This window comes from Anabrus simplex, chromosome 4 (assembly GCF_040414725.1).
Source record: "Anabrus simplex isolate iqAnaSimp1 chromosome 4, ASM4041472v1, whole genome shotgun sequence".
In the NCBI taxonomy this organism is placed as follows: Eukaryota; Metazoa; Arthropoda; class Insecta; order Orthoptera; family Tettigoniidae; genus Anabrus; species Anabrus simplex.
In genome coordinates, this window is record NC_090268.1 from 231,903,332 (window position 1) to 231,925,603 (window position 22,272).

At 38.4% G+C, this 22,272-nt stretch overlaps 1 protein-coding gene across 1 annotated transcript in view; it reads left to right on the plus strand.

The window, feature by feature from the left end:
- Positions 1-12,340, plus strand: part of LOC136871815 (DNA (cytosine-5)-methyltransferase 1) — a 211,873-nt gene extending 199,533 nt beyond the window's left edge. Inside the window, exons 26-28 of the mRNA XM_067145426.2 lie at positions 3,920-4,160; positions 4,493-4,609; positions 11,845-12,340. Of these exons, the coding sequence (XP_067001527.2) occupies positions 3,920-4,160; positions 4,493-4,609; positions 11,845-11,931 (445 nt within the window). The 3' untranslated portion in view covers positions 11,932-12,340. The remainder of the gene's footprint in view (positions 1-3,919; positions 4,161-4,492; positions 4,610-11,844) is intronic.
- Positions 12,341-22,272: the final 9,932 nt, after the last annotated feature.

Here is a 22,272-nt window from a genome sequence, read left to right on the forward strand (position 1 = left end):
CTTCGTTAATGCAGATTTCACTCTCTTCCTCATAAGCATTGGTGATAGTAGGCCTGTCAGGTTTCCTTTCTGAACTAAGAATATAGGTGGAACTCGACGACTTGCTGGGAGACAGACTTGTTGCATCACTAGATTCTGGGGATTTATGTTGTAGTCTCAAAACATGATTCATCATCACTTGTGGTCAGAGAATGAGTTTCTCAATGAAAATCATTGCAACTATCACTATCACTCATGTTCTCATTTATATCAAGAGACATCTGTATAAAATGATGGCCGGGCTGAGTGGCTCAGACAGTTAAGGCGCTGGCCTTCTAACCCCAACTTGGTAGGTTCGATCCTGGCTCAGTCCGGTGGTATTTGAAGGTGCTCAAATACGATAGCCTCGTGTCGGTAGATTTACTGGCACGTAAAAGAACTCCTGTGGGATTAAATTCCAGCACCTCGGCGTCTCTGAAGACCATAAAAGTAGTTAGTGGGACGTAAAGCAAATAACATTATTATTATTATTATTATTATTATTATAATAAAATGATGAACGCCTGTTTGATAACTGTCAATTAAATTTATTACAAACCAGCCCATTATTTTCTTCTTGTTTTGAATTTATTTCTCCCATAGAAGAGAAACCTTTATCGCATAAGTAACTTGACGCAATCTGCAACACGCTAATAGGATTTAAGACCTCTCCCCATAAGGAACAGGTTACAACTATTCTTTTTTATTTAAAATAACCCTCAAAAATAGCTATACAGTATTACTTCCTGTTAAACTGATATAATAGAAGAGATTTTCCAGCTTATCTGTACCTGCTCCTCCATGCACACTCAATTATTAGCAGATTGGCTGGTAGCCAGCAGCTTGGGTCATCCAGTCCAACCAGTTGTAGTCACATGTAATGTGTGTGTGGTTTAGCCCTAGAGTTGTCGATCTTCCCGTTCAAAGCGGCAGGATTTTTATCTTTTTATTTGTTTAGATACATCCAGCTTCACAAAAGGAGGATAATTGATGGCATGCCATGCAATATTAATTTAGAACCTTTCTACTTTAAACTTACTGGTTTCATAAGAGTTGCAGCAGCTCCTCATCAAGTTCCAGGTTGCGTTATTTGTAGACTTGTGTTCAGTCTCTTTCTTGCAATCAGACCAAGTGCTGTGGGAACCAGCTCCTTACTTGTTCTGAGGAAGCAATAACATTGGGCACATTTAATGTGTCAGCTAGCATATTAGATCCTGTGTGGAGATGTTATTTTGTGAAATAGCACAGGCCCCATCTTTAAATATTGATAGCTTGAATTCTAATTCTAGTTTTATGACTAGAGCTGGGATTTTTATGTAGTATCAAGTGGCATAATATGAACATAAATATGTAACAAAAAACACCAAAATATGTAGCAAAATATGTACATTGGGCAAAATATGTAATATCATATAATTAATATAAACTTCCACTTTGTCAGTTACAACACACTAAACATGCTTTTTTTTACATTTTGTAGCATAGTGAACAATTAAGTATTTTTCAATGTTCTTTGGAATCATATTATATGAATATATCACACACATATTCAATAGGAACGTATTATTTTTCAACACTCGATGCCCGTTTTTTCCTTAAATTTTTTAGCACAGTGAACTATTAAGTATTTTTCGATGTTCTCTGGGGTCATGGAAAGGCGTTTGTCACTTAGGATGTTCTTATATGCAGTGAAAGATCTTTCAACATCACATGATGTAACTGGGGCAAATTTTAGGAGAGGAATTTTTGCTGGAGAAATGCTGGAGAGGATCAACGTCATCTCCATTTAGAATTTGGCACACACTGTGAAATGTTGAATAACCAGGATTTCTCTTCAACACTTTTTGCAGTTTACTCAATACACTTGCACCAGTTTCCCCATGCACAGCACTTAGTTTTTCAATAGCATCCTCTATGATGACAATAGAATCTTGCAGTGGCAGTCCTGATGTTTCTAGATGTTTGATGCTTTCTGGAAGCCAGCAGAAGTTGCCTCTGATGTAGGTGATTGAGGAGACCACTTTGGAGTCACTAAAGGCAGTTTGTGATTTGCTAATAGATACAGCATTTTCAGGATCAAAAGAACCTACCACAGTCTTTATAGCATCTAGATGCTCACTATAGAAGTTAACTGCTTCTATCCATGTCCCCCACCTCATTAACACGGGTTCCGGCAGCAGTGGTATCTCTGGCAATTGCTGTTTGTAAGATAGCACTCGTTGTGGAGCTTTTAGAAAAACTTTTTTTGTTGCTGAAATTGATCTATTCACTTGTGAAAACTTACCTCTAATTTCTTCAGCAACACGTTGCAGTTCATGAGCCAAGTATGAAAAATGCCCAAAATCTCACGCGTGCAGAGCGAGGCGCAAGAGCTCCGTGCACTGTGCATCGGTGCCGCTCGGTATGGCTCGGATCAACGCTTCGTCTCTGGGCTACTCGGCTATGCTCGGCTATGCTCGGCTCTACTCGGCTATACTCGGCTCAACTCAGCCAGGATTTGGAGCGCTACGGCGCAAGTGGGGGAGAGGGAGACAGGCGGAGCGAGCAAGACAGGCGTGGGGAAAGAGAGAGACAGCGCTATTGCTCCAAATCGAGGAGTGGGGGTCTGCACTCTGGTCAACCAAGCCAAGTCGTCTTTTGCACCGTGCACAGTGCATGCACCACGCGCATGCACCCTGAGAGGCCCTGGTCTAGCTCTTTACAGTAGATCAAACACGGTTTTGAGGCACTGTCAGGTTGTAGCTTCCCCACCACAAGATTTGCAATAAATCTACCCTTAGCATCTGTTGTTTCATCAACAGCAACCCATATGAAAGAATTTTCTATATGCTGTCTTATGTTGTGCATTACCTCGTCGTAGCAGACTTGATGATAATTCTTGTATAGTGTTAATTGGTAAGGAACATGTTGCTAGCAGTATTTTTCCAGAAAAGATGTGAATTCAGGCACTTCAAGTTTATACCATGGAATATTGGCTACAATCATTGCACTGCATAAGTCTTTATAAAAAGGGTTATTTAAAGGTGAAGGCTGCATCTGTGTTAAAAGGATTTGTTTCTTTTGTAGACCTAACTGTTGTTTTTTTCTATGCAGAGCACTTCGTGCATGTTGCTCAAGCTGGGATTTCATGAACATGTGATATGTTTGTTGCATGCTTGGCAAATCGCTACTTTGCCATCAGTTGCAAAGGACTCATCAACTGCAATCCATGATTTTAACTTTGAAGCCAGCGAGGACGCTACTGGTGCCATATTGGCTCTAGAGAAAACACTGATGTTCATGAACTGTGTTCTTCAGCTGTTCAAAAGAAACTAAAACGTAATTGAGACATTTCAAAGGAAGAGAGCTCTAAGAACAGATTTGGAAACTCCAACTTGCAAGTGGCTAGTTGTAAAGCAATTAACTTGAAAAGGGATGAAAGATTTAAGACTGGCACATGTAAAGTAACAGTTTTCCTGCAGCTAATTGGAACCTTTAGAAAAACCTATTTCGCTAGGGTCTCTACCTGCACCTATCATGCTCTCAAATACCTATCACTCATAATTACCTTAATCCCCCAGCCCCACATTAAGTGTGAAACTTCAGTTCACCAGTTTATTTCATATAAAAACAGGAGAACGTTAAAATATGTAATTTTATGTAATATCGCTAAGAATATGTAGAATACCCACAAATATTAAAAAATTTGTAAAATGAAATTTAATAATTACACTAACATAGTGTTTTGTGAACATAGGACTGCCCAGCACCTAAATAGTAAGGAACAAAATATGTAATTACATAGAAATCCCAGCTCTGTTCATGACCACTCTTAGCGTATCAATGGTACAATGCAATAATATTTTACTGTTGTTAATTATTTTATTTTTCATGGTAACTAACTGTAAACATTTTGTTTTAGTGTGTACACTCACCATGACAAGAGGAATGGCCGCTCCTCGACCGGTGCTCTTCGTGGCGTGTGTTCTTGTGCCAACTCCAAGGGTTGTGACCCTGCAGATAAGCAGTTCAATACACTAATCCCCTGGTGTCTACCACATACTGGCAATCGACACAACCATTGGGCTGGATTGTATGGTCGTCTTGAATGGGATGGCTTCTTCAGTACAACTGTTACCAACCCCGAGCCAATGGGCAAACAGGTAATGTCACATTTCTAGGCTAAAATATAATTTAAATAGCTTACACATACTTTGGTTCAGCTTGCATTCAGGAAGGAACACTTCTTTTGAATTTAGTTTCATTAAAACAGTATCCAAGATGTGCACGTATGAATATATAAAGTTCTGTTATAGTTGGTTAAATTGTAAAAATGTTGTATTTCTTACTGATAGGACTAATAGGTTTTTAACTAGTATTTTTTAATTGCTGTGTGTTGTTTAAATTTCTGTTGAAAATCTTTGATTTGTTTCAAATTATATGACTTCTATAAATTGTCAATAGATTTACGAAACACTGTTGTTCTCTTTCACAGGGCCGAGTTTTACATCCAGAACAGACACGGGTCGTCAGTGTAAGAGAATGTGCCAGATCACAAGGATTTCCTGATACTTATCGCTTCTTTGGCTCAATACTGGACAAACACCGTCAGGTAATATACTATCTTGCAATATTATCAATCGTCTAGAATGAAAGTAGTTAAAAGAAACAACTTGACGTGTTTCAAACATTACATAAATTTGCATGTTATAAATCTCATTCCGTATTGACGGTTATCACTTTACAAATAAAAAGTATTTATATGATCCTTCTTTTCAATACAAAACAACCGTCTATATTAGATGGGACAATATCTATACATGTTTTAGCCTAATCTAAAGGCCATCCTCAGTAGAAACTCAATATTACATTTATACAAACAAATTTTTATTTGTAAAGTTACATAAATTTGTCATTCATGTTCTTGTCTTTCTCCTCATATAAGAAAGGTTATTTAGGTTTAATTATATGTATATAGCCCATATATTATACGTTCAGTGTTACGTTTGGGCAAAACTGCAGAGTGTACTCCGCAATGTTAGTAACGCAAGGCAACACTATGTGATGCGTGAAGTGGCTGCCCTTTGTTTATTACTTAGGTTTCCACTAGTAGCACTGAGGTAAGTAGAGGTGAGTAGAAAAGCCATGCTGCCAACTGTTGGTTGTTGGTTTGACATGGCTATACTTTTCCCTTGCCGTGCGGACAGTATGCGCCACGGCAATAGGAAAGAGCCTCTCGAAGGGAGTGTGGCCCCAAAGAGGCCACTGTTCTCATGACTGAGATTGGCCTGGATGTGCAAAAGTAGTTACAGCTCTTGCTGAAAACCTCGAGAATAAAAGAGGAATTGAGAAAGTGTACGGTTACCGTCCAACACCAAGACACTTTCAAACTTCACGGGCCTCTTTATTATTTTTTATCTTGGTTCATAACTTCGGCCAGTGCCCGTGATCCTTGGCAGAAGCAAGGGATAAAAGCACCTGGACTACTACTTTAGGTTATAAAAGTAAATATACTTCTAGGGGCGAGTGGGTTGGACCCTGGCAGATGTAATGAACACATCTCTCCTCCAGAATCATTTGTAGGTAAGAATAGCTGCATTGAAACGTAACATTATGTAATAATCCTTGTGGAGTAGACTGTAAATTTCTACCGTTACGCTGGATGCTCTAGGTTTAATTATGTGTATATATAGCCCATATGTCCGACTCGTTGGCTGAACGGTCAGCGTACTGGCCTTCAGTTCAGAGGGTCCCGGGTTCGATTCCCGGCCGGGTCGGGGATTTTAAGCTGTCAAGAGAATATCTGCTGAAAGCTTAAAGCATTAACACCTGGAGAAAAATAGCTGAAGATATATGGAGGCAGGCGACCAAGGTTCTACATGGACAGTAGTGCTGAGTAGAAATTATTAATTATATATCCCCCATTTGATTACTGGGATAAGTTCAGTTTCCTGTCTCACTGCTGACATAACATAAAGCTTCTGTGCAAATATGGCAACATTAACTACTCTATATGTAATACCCCATGGTGAGTCAGCTGGTAATGAACAAGAGTTCCATTTCATCAGTGAAATGATGTCAGTTTAAATAAATAACTTTTGGCATTATTAGAGCAGTAGTCAACCGTGGTTCGCTTTTTAGTGAAACAAAGTCAGTCAGTCATTGATCTGCATTTAGGGCTGTCGCCCGGGTGAAACTTCTTCCAGTCATTGTCCAATAGCAAGAACACCTCAGTAGTAGTAATATTAATAATAATAATAATGCCATGCGGCCTACAGAGAGACCTGGTGCATGTCTTTCAAGTTCACGCCTGATAGGGGACCTGCACTTCTGTGAGAATGGGGCCCTACTTGAATTAATTCTAATGCTGAAGACAGCGCACGCGCGCGCGCGCACACACACACACACACACACACACGTGCATGCACACAGGTCCTGAACCATTGGAATTAACCAATGAAGATTAAAATCCCCGACCCAGCTGGGAATTGAACCTGGGACCCCTTTGAGCAAAGGCCAGCACACTAACTATTTAACCATAGCGCCAGACAGAGAACACCTCAATGCCAAGAAATACAATAGATTTTCTGCCATGAGCACCCACATGACAGATTTCAACCATTAAATATGTTTGAGAATATTTTTATTCATCTTGATCAAACGTACAACCCCGTTGGAAATCTTAATGAAATTTCTGAAAAACCTAACATTCTTTCTGATGAAATATTTAAAAAATATTAAGCAGGATATTAATTCTCCTGTAGATAATTACATGCAAACTTCTAGTTCTCATCTTGCCCTGCCTATACTAGTCCATCCCTCCATACTCCATCCGGCTCCCCTCAACCACCACATACTTCTAGCTCTACTCTTGGCCCACTTATATTAGTTTTTCTTTTCTTTTTAGACTCCTCTTTTATCTCTGGTGGAACATCACTCTCTCGAGTTCTCTTCTAGACTTGGTTCTTTTAATACATAGCTACTGGGTTCTTCTAGTCCAGGGATGGCGAACCTATGCCACGCGTGTCACTAGGTGACACGCCTAGAAGATTTCGTTGGCACGCCACATGAACATATTAACTTTTTTATATACGTCATGTACTATTCATATCTCGTGGGTCGTATATTCATAATGTCCCACGTGTAAGAAACAAATATCGAAAATCTAAATTCTAGTTCCATTCAAAAGCGCAACACTGCAACACTGATAGGTCTGGAAGTCTAGTGTCAGATGCGGCCAGCGAGCCCTTCGCTCACCCACGTCAGTCAATGGAGTATGACTTGTGTGTGGTAGCCAGTACCGTGTAAATATTCTCAGTGTGTAACCGTTATTGAATATCATTTTCTGGTGGTTCTGTATACGGACCTCACAAACATGTTTTTGGTGCTGAAAATACAGAAACTTAACAAAGGTAGTGGCTAGGTTTTTCAAGAACAGTGGACAAGGGAATTCGAAGAGATAGCAAGAAACTTTAAAGCTGTGTGTTCCTTGTATTCGTAAACAGTTGTATCCCGCACATTTAATCATTCAAATGTTTGTTTCACGCCAAATGAAGAAAGAAGAGAGTTCATTTTTTTTAAAATTCCATCGATAAACAAAACAAACTAGTTGTGTATCATCTTTCAGGCCAAGGAATAACACCACTTTCTGACATGAGTTCTTGGAGGAGGCTTTCTTATTGAAGTCAGACACATTATTTGAAGACTTTCCTGACAAATAATTAACAGAGTGAAAGAAATGCTAGCCAGTGTACTGTATACTGTCAAGGATTGATTAATAAGAATGAGTAAAGATGTTTCGGAGCAATTGAAAGCCGATTTGGATAACACTGAGATGTATTCAGTATGTCTTGATGTTAGCTGTTTTAGTCTGATTTCCTTGTGGAAATATGATGAGGGAGGAATGTGTTAAATTGCTGAGCTTACGATCTACGACAATAGGGCAAGATATAATGAACGAAGTGAAGCAAGAACTTGTATTAAATGGTGTTTGACGAACTGAAAATTGTCTGTGACAACTGATGCTGCCCCAAGTATGGTGAATATTCGTAATGGGTTTGTGAAATGTCTTAAAAAAGATGTTAAACACCCTATTTTACAGTCTATTTTATATTGCACCAGGAAGCCCTATGTATGAAAGAAGGTATGAAGTCATTTGAAAGTGTACCCTCGGTGGTAACTACAACTGCGAACATATTTACACTGCTCTAATTAATCGCCAGTTCTCAAAGATGTTACATGAAATGGAATCTCAGTATGGCGGACTAATGTACGATAATGCTGGCTGGCTGAGTCATTGGCAAGTACTCCGAAGGTTTGTTGAGCTCTTGGACGAAATTCGCTTCTTCATGACAGAAACGCAGGAAGAATTCCCAGAAATCACGGACCCTATTTGACTGTGCAATTTAATGTTTCTCCCTGATTTTACAGCAGTATACAATGATGTGAATAAAAAACTGCAAGGAATGGGATATATTTCAGATAAATTGTTTGAGATCGTAAAAGCATTTCAGGTCAGTTAACTTTCGAAGACGAAAAGTACTGTATTTGTAAGAAGTATGTGGACGTCTTACAAAATTCAAAAGAAATAGTTTTCAAGAAATAATTAACAGAGTGAAAGAAATGCTAGCCAGTGTACTGTATACTGTCAAGGATTGATTAATAAGAATGAGTAAAGATGTTTCGAAGCATTGAAAGCCGATTTGGATAATTTCACAATTTCTAGATTTGGAGAAAACATTGCACTTTATTTCAAAACCTCATATTGCACAAATGGGCGACATTAAGATCAATTTTCTTAACTGATTAGATTTTAACCATTTAGAAATGGACTGAATTTCAAGAAAGCAGTGAATGGGTGAACAAATTGGTACAACTTGGTGAACCATTGATGAAAATAGTGTGTGCTGTTGATGATGAATACTCTCTCCAGAAGCTAGAGAACTTGATTCTTGAACGGCGGAGCAGCCTCTCGGAAACATTTTTGGCCATGAAGAAACTTGCGATAGTGCTAAATAATTATTTTGTTTGGGTCATAATATGCCTGCGAGCAGTTCTACAATGAACGTTGCGACTTCAGTAGTTGGAAACAGCATTGGTTCAGAGCTAAGTACATCTTGTGTGTTACTGAAGACAACAAGTTATGAACCTAACATAAGATTACATAACATAATATTCAACGACAAGTTTCACACTAAATGTGAGAATGATATTTCAATTAAAGTCCATTGACAATATTAATATGTTTGATTTTTATATCTAATATTATTTAATGACGAAGTGCGTTATAATGGGCGCTTATTGTATATGTTTACAAGTAATGTTAGATATTCCTAAAACATACATGTTTAGAAAATATGTATTTTGCAGTATTTACAAAATATGACCACAGAACGTGCATTCAAATGTATTTGCAAGATATATGTAATAAATAAATGAATAAATAAAATAAATAAATAAATAAATAAATAAATAAATAAAATACTGTGAAATATAATTGAGAATTATGAAATGAAGTCCGGAGGATGGGGGGTGCGGGGTGGGGGGTAGCCATTCCTTAAAGGAAAATAACAAGTGGCACGGTAGGCAGTTGAGAATAATACACCAGACTTAAAATGGCACACTGGTTGGAAAAGGTTTGCCATCCCTGTTCTAGTCATTCACTATCATTTTATGGGAGGTGTTCTCCAGTACATTGGACCCATCAACATGATTTCTTTACCACCTATGCCTTAAAAGTTTGTATAACCATCACAGCTGCTTACGACGACATTGGTTTAACACCTGTATTTCTTCAAGATATCAGTTGCATTTCTCATTAATTTACATGTATCTTGTCACAGTGTTATATTTTACAGTGGCATCTTTGTTCACACATATTTATACAGTGCACCAAAAGCAATAGGGATTTTGACAAATTTTCGGTTTCTATTTTAATGCAACATAGTGCACTCTTTAAATTCATATGTCTATATTCTAGCTGAAGATGTCCCAAAAGTGGGACGAAACATGTAAATAGTATATAAATCATTCATGCATATTCAATATCGGAATTTATAATAAGGTATAATAATTTTTTGCTTCACGTGGAACGCGTTGCATCACTTAGGCACTGGAGATCTCCAACCTCAGTTTGAATGATATTTCAATGGAAAACTTTTTTAACATTTTATTTCTCTTCTTGAAATATTTTATGCCGTTTGATATGCATCATAGCAGCAAACAATGTATAGACCTAAGCCATAGTCTTCACATATACATCTTGATTCCCATCTTGTCTCTTTGCCCTTTGCATGTATGAAAATTCAGAAAGTAAAGTTGAAGTATTTTGTGACTTTAACACTATGCCTGTCACGAAGAGTACCGGTATTTAAAGGCCTTCCACATCCTGGCTGACCATTCAAAGCCTCAACACTCGACCTGCATAAAAACACTATCTTTAAGCCACTCCCGTACTAATCAGTCTTGTAGAATAAAATTTTAAAGTATTAATAAATGCTAAATATTTCACACTGTATATTAATTTTCCTTCCTTCAGGCTAGCAACCCGTCGGAAGGACATTTGATTGCTTTCAAGTCTTGCAAAAAGTAAAATGCAAGACCGTAACGGGTCACATGGCCCAATACTTGGAAGGAAGATGATGATGATGATGATATTAATTTTCATACCTGACCTGTCATTTTTCTGCTGAGCGTGCTTGATTATTTGAAAAATGAAGACATTTCTATATCAGTTGGAATCATCATAAATACTATTTGTCTGTACTATGGGGTATGAGACAATGATCTTGTGGACCAATATTCTTCAGGACTGGGTTATTTGTCCACTCCTATCATAAAAGCAACTCCAGGTATGCCTACATTTCATCTAAGGTAACATCCCTGCAGTTACAATCTCATGAGTGAGGAGGTAGCTCATGTGTTCTAAGGAACTAGTGTGCATAGCAGTTTGTTTCTACTGTGATGAAATGAGGTATGGCTTTTAGTGCCGGGACTGTCCGAGGACATGTTCGGCTCGCCAGGTGCAGGTCTTTCAATTTGACTCCCTTAGGCGACCTGCGCGTCGTGATGAGGATGAAATGATGATGAAGACGACACATACACCCAGCCCCCATGCCAGAGAAATTAACCAATGATAGTCAAAATTCCCGACCCTGCCGGGAATCGAACGCGGGACCCCTGTGACCAAAGGCCAGCGCACTAACGATTTAGCCATGGAGCCGGACTCTATTGTGATTAAATTCACTAAATCTTAGTCTTGGAAAAAGAGAATGGATGAGTTTTGTTCTTCACATAATTTTTATTGCAGAATTTCTGGTGATTTTACTATTGTTGATGAAATATCACTCTCTCCACACTGCTGGCATTATAAGTCACCATCAACATAAATACGATATTTTCACCTTCATTATTGCCATCACGGGGATCACTTTGTATTACCACAGTCAGTTAAGCTCGTTGAATTCTGAAATAATAGTTTCATCACCACTTTTGTCATCTGCACAAATTTAATTTATTATACCTGCGAGCTGATCAGCCAGAATGTGTCAACACTTGTTAAGTGAGAGCAGGGTGGCACTGAACTGAAAGTGAAATATTTGACCACTTTTTCCCTTCTCTTGTTGGAGGGTTGTAACATATGCACATACGCGCCGGGCAGAGAGTTAAGCAACTTGGTGCACAAAACCTTTATATTCGGGGTTTTTAAGTTTATTTAGTGCCTGAATGTTCAAGGATTGTAAATTAAGAGGTTAATAACTGATATGTTCGACATATTTTCAGTTCCACTTTATTTCCTTAAATCCTTTCTCCCTACAGTTTCATCAAGTTCATTGTTATTTGTTTTAGGTTGGGAATGCTGTCCCTCCACCCATGGGAGCTGCCATTGGTTTCGAGATCAGAAAGAGCATGGCTGCTGCTAAAGTGACGAGCTGAAACATCGGTTGTTCATTTGTACCAGTTATATGCTACTAATAGCCTTTATTTTATAGGAGAATAGACCACATTTACCGAATTCCGCACAGGACATGCTGAGAGGTTCTTGTTCGTGAACCGAATTTAAAGTTTTTCTTGTAATAATGCACTGCAGTCAGTTGTATGTTGTTTTGTATAGACATTTTTTAGCACTACATCCTTTCAGTCATTTGATTACAAAGATGTTGATTAATTTTAGTGAATGACCGAGTTATGATTGGTTCTGAAGTCAGGAAATAAATCTGTACATAAGTTGATAACCCTTAATGTTCACTTCCTAAGATTAGAAAGTTGTAAATATATTTTATGTTAATAATACTGTAGTATAAGACTAGGAAATGCAATAAAGTGATTTTGTAAACATTTTAAATAAAAGGAAGTATAAATTTTAACCACCTTATCATATTTAAGGCTTGTGGAAAAGGCTGTCCAATTAATTCATGTACAGTATTACTTTTTATTCATCTATCCAATAGATTTGTATTACATTTTCCTTGTTAGAATGCTGTTTTCAAATGGCATACCATACACAAGATTTCCATTGTTTCATGTACGGTAATTTCTTTGCTTGGTTTCTTAGATCCTCTAACACATGTATGACAAACCGTAAACCACCTGATAACCAACCTGCAAAGCCAGTAAACAATGCACAGCTTGCAACACACCGGCAGATGAAAAAAAAAACTGTAAATGACTGCAGTTGATTCGTAGATACCGTATTTATGTGAATAATCCCTGCTCCTTTTTTATTTTTTATTAATATATAGGCACGAAATTGGGGTGTGGGTTTTATTTGTGTCAAGGTTGGCAACACACTCCTGGCTCACCTAGTTTTTCCATACTGAATACAGGTATGCTTTGTGTAACCGCAGATGGAAGAAAACTGCCCCCGTTTGTCATATTTAAACGAAAGGCATTTCAGGCTTTTAATTTAAAACTGCCTTCATGTTTAAATAAAATAGTATTTTACACAGTAATTTAAATTCAAAATTTCTCCGTGTCACAATAGAATGCGTCTTCCGGAACGTGCAGAGTTAGCATTCCGCGTTTTCACTCACTTCATTGTGTCGACACTGTGTTTCATAGTTGCTCAGTTCAACTGAAATCATAATTCTTTTGTATTCAGCGTTTTAAGGAACGCCACAATATCACATAACAAGCAGTGTGCGGAGAAGCAGAATCCGCGAACACTGGCAATGCCGACAGTTGGCGAAAAAGCATGGCTCATAATTATAATCAATTCGTATGCAACGAACAATATTGTCAATGCCAATGATACTGCATTTTTTTTATGCCTAGCCCAAACAGACTTTTTAAAAAGAGATGGGGTCGATGTACTGTGTTACAATGCAGACGGAAGCGAAAGACTTCTTCCCCTCGTCATTGGGAAGTTCGATAACCAACAATGTTTTAAGGACGTCGGGTACTTTCCGTGCAAGTACAAGGAATCTAAAAATGCAAACAGTACAGTAATCCAGAAAATAAAGCACTTACACAGGGGAGCCAGCATAATTTGTCCTCGTCTTTGAATAGTGGTTTTTTTCCTTCGTTGCGTGAGGTTATGTTTGTCAGTGATTTATCCAAGTGCATTATTTGAATAACGTAAATACACCTTGTTGGATAATTTCAGAAATAGTTCTTTCCCTGGTATTTGAAAGGTTTAAACTGTGAATCAAGGTGATTGCATGCGTTAATGCGTCTTAGAATGTTTTGTGACGCGGCAAGGGTTGGCATTTCTGAAGTACGAGTTGGGGGTTAATTCAAAATCGCGTAATTCTAAGTCTATCTTTGTGTCCCAACGACTTTGAATTAACGAGGTTTTACTGTATCACAAAACTAACATCCAAATTCGCTGGTTTATCTGTTTCAAGTGTTTACATTGCACGAAAAGAATTATCCATCACCAGTCGTGTTAATATCTGTGTAAAAAAAAAAAAAAAAAAAAAAAAGGACTGTGTGTGAAAATTGTTTTAGACGTCGAGTGTGACAAATTTGTAAGTAATAGGAGAGGATTCTAGTGATGGAAGAGACAACGAATTTTTCTATCTACAAGGAATCAAGGTTATTGCAAGTTGAGATTAATGAAATACCTAGGTCCACTTGCTCATTTTCATGGTAAATATATTTTATAGCAGTTATAATGTATTTTTATCATCTCAAATATAATCTTGTGACATCAGGAGCTAAATAGCAACTCTAGTTGAACAGCTGACTCAAGATTGAGTTGATATAAATGTAGAAGTTCTGAGAAATGTTCTCTAGTATATATAGTAGGGCAAATGGGAGGGTCCTTAGAGATTGTATTGTTGGCATGTGATGCTTTTCCTTGTTCTATAATTAGTGTACATAAAATATATTATTTTGTAACTGCTGGCTTTTAGATTTACACTCAACTCTCAATTAACCGGGATAATGTAGGGTTAAGGCTTTCCGGATAAGTAAAATCGCAGTTAACCCGCAAAAAGTAAAAAATAGAACAGGCGTACTGGAAGTACAGTTAAAATGATAATAAATTATATTGCTGTATTGTTTTTTATTATCTTACCCAATATGTTGCAGTAAAAGTGGCACTTAGCAATGAAAAAATAAACAGCACTTTTCGTTGAAACTAATAAGGCAAAATAATCAGTCGTGGTTTTCTGTTTTTGTGCCCGGAAACACTTTTTCTTTATTTTGCATCTCGCGTTTCTCAAAAAAGTTTTTTTTGGCGATAAGAGCTTTATCTTGGCCCTCGATGTATTCCAGCAATGACTCGACATTTGCCAAGGCAGCCCCATGCATAACTTTGTCGTGTTTGTGTGGCGCGAGCGGCTGTTTCCCCCTTCTCATCACTTTCACTTCCCGCCCCCTACCTGCTCTTCACTTTGTCAACAATCTGTTCATCTGCCAGCTCTTCACCAAGCCGAATGAATCTCATAAATAGCGTCGAGAATTGTAAATTCTTTCCAAAAAATGTTGAGATCATTGCCCTCTTCAATCCTCTTTTGAAGAAGAGATGACCAATAATTTCTTTTAAGTGCAGATATTACACCCTGGTCCATAGGCTGGATTATTGCAGTGACATTGGGAGGCAAAAGCTTTGCATGAATGTTGCCATCTGCTGATTTTAAAATGGTTTGATTTGGATGCAAGGGTGCATTATCTATCAAAAGAATGGCGTTTTCCGAGGGTTCATTTTACTTTAAATATTTACGAACTTTGGGGACGAAGTTATTGTCAAACCACAGTTTAAAAATCTCACTGTTTTGTGACGTCTTTTTCCCACCAAATGTAACATTAGTTTCTCAGCCGCTTGACCAAGCAGTGATCCAGAACTTCAAGGTTATGTACAGACAGTTAGTGATGAAGCACATATATCAGAACTTAACGGGAATGAAGTAACCCTTCAAACACTGACAAAGGGACTGAATGTTCTTCAAGCAATTTTGTGGGTAACCAATGCATGGAAAAACTTTACAGCCTCAACAATTCGTAACTGCTTTCTGAAAGCTGGGTTCCAGCTAGTGGTGGACATCCTGAAATAGAATCGGATACCCTTCCTGACAGCATGGAAACAACACAACAGTTGATTAATGCAGCAGGTTACAGTGTACAAGTGAACACCTATATCGAAATTGATTCAGATATTCCAACAGAGTGTGAGAGTGGAGACATGAAAATGATTCTTCAGTCAATCTAAGGGACGAAGGACAAAAATGATGATTCTGACGAAAGCGGGAGTGAAGGTGATGCTAATGACGACTTTGAAAAAATATGGAAATTAATGTGCTGCCAATAACATCCTACAGTGAGGCTCTCGGCTTTGTTAAGCGACTGAAAGAATTCTACTATAAACAAAACGATGAAAAGGTGTAATTTGACCCAGGATTTAATTGCACATAGTGAAAATATCGTTGCTAAACTGAAATGGACAAAACAAACTAACATTAAGGATCTTTTCAAGTGCTAATGTTTTACTGTACTATGCTAGAGATTGCTACATCTACATAGTGATTTAGTTTCAGAAACTCATATGTTGTTCTTAATTTAAACATGATGAACGGTAATAGTGTACAGTGTGCTCATAAGAGGTTTCCATAGAAGTGTTTTTGTCTCGTTAATACGGTACATCGCAGCTGCAGCAGCCCATCTACAAGTTTTTCATGTGAGTACAGTGCAGCATATTGTACAATACTGTATACAGTATACAATTAAAGGTATATTTGCGAGAATTGTTAACACATACAATACATGGGTTAGTGTGTTCCAACTCTTGTTTCATGGTACCGGTTTCATAACCTCTCTGTATCCAGTATTCGGGAGATAGTGGGTTCGAGCCCCACTGCCTGCAGCCCTGAAAATGGTTTTCCGTGGTTTCCCATTTTCACACCAGGCAAATGCTGGGGCTGTACCTTAACTAAGGCCACGGCCACTTCCTTCCAACTCCTAGCCCCTCCCTGTCCTATCGTCGCCATAAGACCTAACTGTGTCGGTGCGACGTAAAGCAAGTAGCATAACCTCTCTCGGGCGGTCACCCTTTCATAACGGACATTTTTTTTTTTTTTTGGTTCCGAAAATGTCCGTTATAGAGAGGTTTTACTGTATTGTAGTGTAGTAGTAGCCTATATTAATTATCTTATTGTTGTGTGATCTTTGTAAACTATCCTAGACAATATTTCTTTCGTTTCATTTTTATTTTGCTCAGAATAAGTTATCTTATTTTTCCTTTTCATTCAGTAAAGAATGGCTAAGGAGTGCAAGTGTAGGAACTGTGGGTGTGGCCAGGCATTAAGGAGTATGAGGGAGATAATTAGGATTCTCTCAGGACAGGAAGGCAAGTAGACCTCCCTCAAACAATGTACAGGATACAGCAGGTGTAAAAGAGGGATGGGAAGGAAAGGGGAGGGAATTGTAGAAGACAGGTGGTCTAATGTTTTAAGGGGAAGGAGATTGCAGGCTAAAGGCTTCATTCAGGACGGGTGTCTGTGAGAAATCTGTAGGAGTCAATGCAGGTAGAACAACCGAGGGAAGATGAGGAACAGGGAACTGCTGCTGAAAAGTGTGGAAGTAGGAGAAAGGGAAATCTTGAGTAGTGGATGGGAAAAGACAGGTGGAGCAAGGTCATGGGATGGAGAAAAGGGAGGAGGAAGTAGCTTCTGCAGCTGTCAGGAATGATAGGACTGACCAGGAGGAGAGGGGATCAAATTAGGAGGGTAGGCTTGAGGCTTTGGTCATGGGGATTCCATTGTTAGGCATGTTTGGAAAGAGTGTGGAGGAAAGGGTACCAGGGTAGAGTGTTATCCAGGAATTAGGTTAAGGCAGATGTTGAGGGAAAGGAGAAGATGGTAGTGTTTCACGTTGGTACTAACAACGTAAGATAAGCAGGTATAAGTACCAACAAAGTTGGGGATGTGTATGACTTGGTAAATGCAGCAGGGGTGAAGTTTAAGGAAGGAGAGATTGTTATCAGTGGAATACTGTGTAGGAGGGATACTGACTGGAAGGTGATTGGGAATTTAAATGAGACTGTGGAGTGGGTATGTGGGAAAATGGGAGTGAGATTTCTAGATCCTAATGGGTGGGTAGCAGATACCGATCTGCGCTCAGATGGCCTTCGCTTAAACCGCAGTGGTGTTTCTGAGTTCATCAGCAATAGGAGCACCTTATAATTACTTGTGCTTGTTGAAAGAGTTAAAATAGTATGAAAAAGTAAATGCAAGAGTGTCTTCAAGTGTTCTAAAGAAGTTCTGCCAGCACTTAATGGTATTTAAATTAAGAGATATGTATAGTGACACCATTTGATGACAAGGTTAGCAATGACACAAAAACATGGATGGTTAGAAATCTGAAGCAGTAAATCTTGGGCATCGAAAGCAGGTGCACTGCTCTACCTGGTGCAGTCACAAAACTTCGGGGTTAATTTTCTTGTTACTAGTGTAATGGACTCACCTCATCGCCGTATCTCTCCAAGAAATGTAAAAACGCCGCGTACACACACACACACAACTTGCATCGGTTGCAGGTCGTCAACTAACTGTTCCGCATGTCAGCTGACATCCCGATGACGTCTCGCTACGTGGATGGACAGCTGTTTCGACTGGCGCATGCTTCCGTAATGCTTAATACCTTCGAGAAAGTGCTAGTCTTTCTTCCCCTTATTCCTACCCCTCTGCACTATGGTATATATTTGTGGCTTCTCAACCCAATTGAGATGGACTTCAAGCCTGTGTAGAGGGTGAAACTATGACTATTTTATTTCTATCTTATGGAGCAGTGTATATAATTTATCTTCTTCTCGCTCCAGAACGATGGACATGGACATGAGGTATGACTTTAATTATGTTTTAAAAGGCTGCAATATGAGCACTTGTATTCACCTAGTGGCGAATGGGAGCATACCATTTCCTAGCAAAAGACTTTATATTTTCACCGCTGTATGCTTGGTGCATAATGTTTCAAGCTTTTTGAGGTGTGAGTGTGTCTGGCATCTGTTGCTTTTTAGTGTCCTCTTCAACTGTGAACATGAACTATTTATTCATCAACCATACACTTGTTCGTTCAAGTTTATGTAAGACTGGGTTGCCTGCTTGGGATGTCGTAATAGTTAAAATTGCAGTCAAATCATTTGCCTGGTACTCCTTGGCATCAGAAAACTCTTATTCTCATTCTCGAGGTGTGTGATGTTTCCCAGACATCATTCTGCAAACCTGGGGTTGCGTAACATATATAACCAATGAACTTCTATTAGAAGATTTGGAGGTGTTCTATGAAATCTTTTCTTCTGTTTGGGTATTTAAATTTGTATTAAGTGTTTGTGGTATTTCTGGTTAGCTTGCTATTTTGCCTTTGGGCATGTATGTATCTCCTTTATCCCCCCCCTCCCCTTTTTCTCTTATTTGTCTTTTCTATACGATGTATATACTGTAGAGACAATGGTTGGAACAAAATTATATTTGTATGAATTCCCTTGTAAATTTGGTATTGTGTTTTTCAAATAGATTTTTGTGTCAAAGGTATTGATGCTCTCTTATCTTGCCTTGGCATTCCTATTCCCGAACCTAACGCGAATCCCTAAGTACAATATTTACTTATTTGATCTGACGTTGAGCTCAAACTTTGTCCTTGGTATTCCCAGCTATTGCTTCCACTGCTTTGCTCTTAACTTCCTCTCTCATGCAGTTACATATTTGGAAGAGAAATCTCTATCTGAGTTGTGATTGGAGTCTACACAGACCATTATATTATTATTATTCTCTCTCTCGTTCTCCTCAACCTAACGGTTGGTGGGTAGCATGACTGTCCTCGTCCAACGACTTTCTATCCTGAGTCAGCTGCTTGGTTAGTTGATATGGACGTCGCCCTTTAATGCCATCGAGGAACCCTGCTCTTGGTCGTCCTCTTCTAGTCTTTCCTTCCAGTTTCACTTCAAGCAGTGTAGTGCACCATGATGTATGCCGGAGTAAATGACCTATCCAACTACATCTTCTTTTTGTGATTATTTTCTCTAGACTGATAGTTTCTTCAGCTCTCTTGAGAACTTAATTTGTTAGCCTGAGAGTCCAGGGTATTCGTAACATTCGACACCAGCACCACATTTCAAATGCATCTATTATTTTCTTATAAGCCTTTAATAGAGTCCAGGTTTCAGAGCCATAGGTCGCAATGCTCCAAATGAAGCTCTTAATGAAATGCTTTCTTACTGGTAGGGATATTGCCTTGGAGGTCAACAGGCTTCTTTTTTATTGAAAGCTTCTTTAGCCTGGGCTATTCGAGAACAGACGTCCTTTCCACATCTCCCATTAGATGCAATAATGCTTCCAAAATAACTGAACTGATTTACTTGAGCCAATTTTTCTCCTTCCAATCAAACATTAACATCCTATTTACCATCCGGAGTACATTTCATTATCTTGGTTTTTGTTTTGTTAACATTCATGTTACATTTTAGTATTAGTAGATCATTCAATTTCTTTAGTGAGATCTCTATCTCTTTCTAAGTTTCAGCTGTGAGGGCAATATCATCTGCGAAACGTATTGTTTGGTATAGTTGACCATAGTTGGCTGAAAACGCTTTCATTGCTTCTTCTGAATACACATTGAATAATGAGGTGACTGACCACATCCTTGCCTTACTCCTTTTCTTATTTTCGCGTTGATTTGCTCCTTTCCTATAAGCGCTGTCTGGTTCTTGTACAGCTGATAGATGATTTTCCAATCTCTGTAGTCCACTTTCAGACTTCTAAGGGCTTTAAACATAATATTCCAGTTAACATTATCAAACACTTTCTCTATATCAATGAAACCAATTAGGATGTTCTTATTGATTCCTTGGGCTTGTTCAGTAATTGTTCTAAGGCTCAGAATTGCTTCTCTCGTCCCTCTGTTTCTTCTAAATTCAAATTATTATTATTATTATTATTATTATCACAGCATTTTACTCCCCCTCATTACACTAGATAATTCTATAAATTTAAATTTAGCACTTTTACATGAGTTATTCAGTATTTATCAAAATCTATATCAAGAGACTGCATTTTAAATCTCTTGCACAGGTAAGTGCATTGATGAGTTCACTTCAGTCAAGAGTTTGGACAACTTGAAGTTAAGCATAGATTTAGATTATTTCTTAAATGTGGATGCTGTTTCTCGGAATGAAAATATTTCCTCCCTAGTGCTAAAGAGACGAAGCAAATCTTAAGGTGGTAAATGATACAGCAGAGAGAGGAGATAAATTAATGTGATATTTCAATGGACTCTGAACAGCTAATGAAGGAAAAAGAGAATTCATTTTACATTGTGTGCAAGATCACCACAGACAATAATCTGCAGAAAAGAGACAATGAAAATAAAATTATGCTAAAACTGTTATTCCCCCTGCGGGTGGGGGACGCACATGTAGAATACACCCGCGGTATCCCCTGCCTGTCGTAGGAGGCGACTAAAAGGGGCGACCAAGAGCTGACTGAATTAGAACCATGAAACTAATTTTGAATCGTACGATCACGCGGGGAACACCATAGGTTGCCTGTACTTGCGAGTAGTACCACTAAATTCGGTACGAAATAGGTTTGTGATTAGTAGCAGTAAAAGCCTGGCCTGATGGATTCCAGTACCCGTGCGTCGTACCCATGTGTGCAACACCGCGGGTCTGGGCGTAGCCTGTGAGTTGTACCACTATATGAGCAGCACCGTGGGTCTGCGTTGCCTGTGATTAGTACCCACTATGTGAGGAACAGCACGGGAATACCGGCGCCCGTGTTTAGTACACCTAGGTGGGGAACCTTCTCGGTTTGCGTTGGCTATGAGTTGCGCCATTGTGTGAGACACACCCTAGGTCTGCGTTACTTGTACGTATTGCAATACTTGTGAGTAGTACCATCTTTTGTGGAACACCGTGAGTCTTCGCTACTTCTGATTAATACCCCAACATGACACATACCATGGTTCTATTTTACTCGCGACATGTACCATTCTGTGGGGCCTTAGACGTGGATTTTGCACCCCCTTTAGACACAAAGCATCATTGTGCTTTATAAGTGGTTCCTTGGTCGGTAATAATGTTATTTTCGATCTGTATTGAGTCCGATCCACTGGGTTTTTTTGTTTTTTTTTGTTTTGTTGGGTTCCTGTCGATCTATTCATGACACATTTTATTTTTATTTTGGTCAGTGGATGCCTTTGAAATTTTTTTCTTTCATTTCGTACCATTAGGGGCTGATAACCTTCGATGTTAGGCCCCTAAAACATCAAGCATCATCATCATCATCATCAAAACTGTTATTGATTTATGATGTGTTAACACATTTTGTATTATTCTATTATATAATAATACTTTATTTCATCCATTTAAGTATATTTGCAAAAATATATATGTTTATTTAAATTGTTTATGAGAATAGAAGAATACAGACATTCTTTCAGTACTTCAGTTTTTATTTAGATATTTAGGTCCAGTGCGGCAACCAATTGTAATGAAATTTGGCACATTATCAACGCATGCAAAAAATATATATATATATATATATATATATATAAAATAATAATAATAAAGAGAGGGGGAGTGTTTTTTTTCAAAATCATTCAACATTTTTGTATGACTCTCAAATAAGGATTACCCTAGTGAGCATACTTAACAGAATGCCTTTTCTGCAGCAGAAAGGAGAAAGAAAATGTAAGAGCCTTACTGGATTTTGTGAGCAATCAATAGGTCACAATTATATGTTTCAGATAAGAGAGAATGGAAGGATATTTCACAGAAATTTTTTAAAACAAGAGACAATTTGTGACATATTTATGTCAATCCATTTTAAGTTTACATGTCTT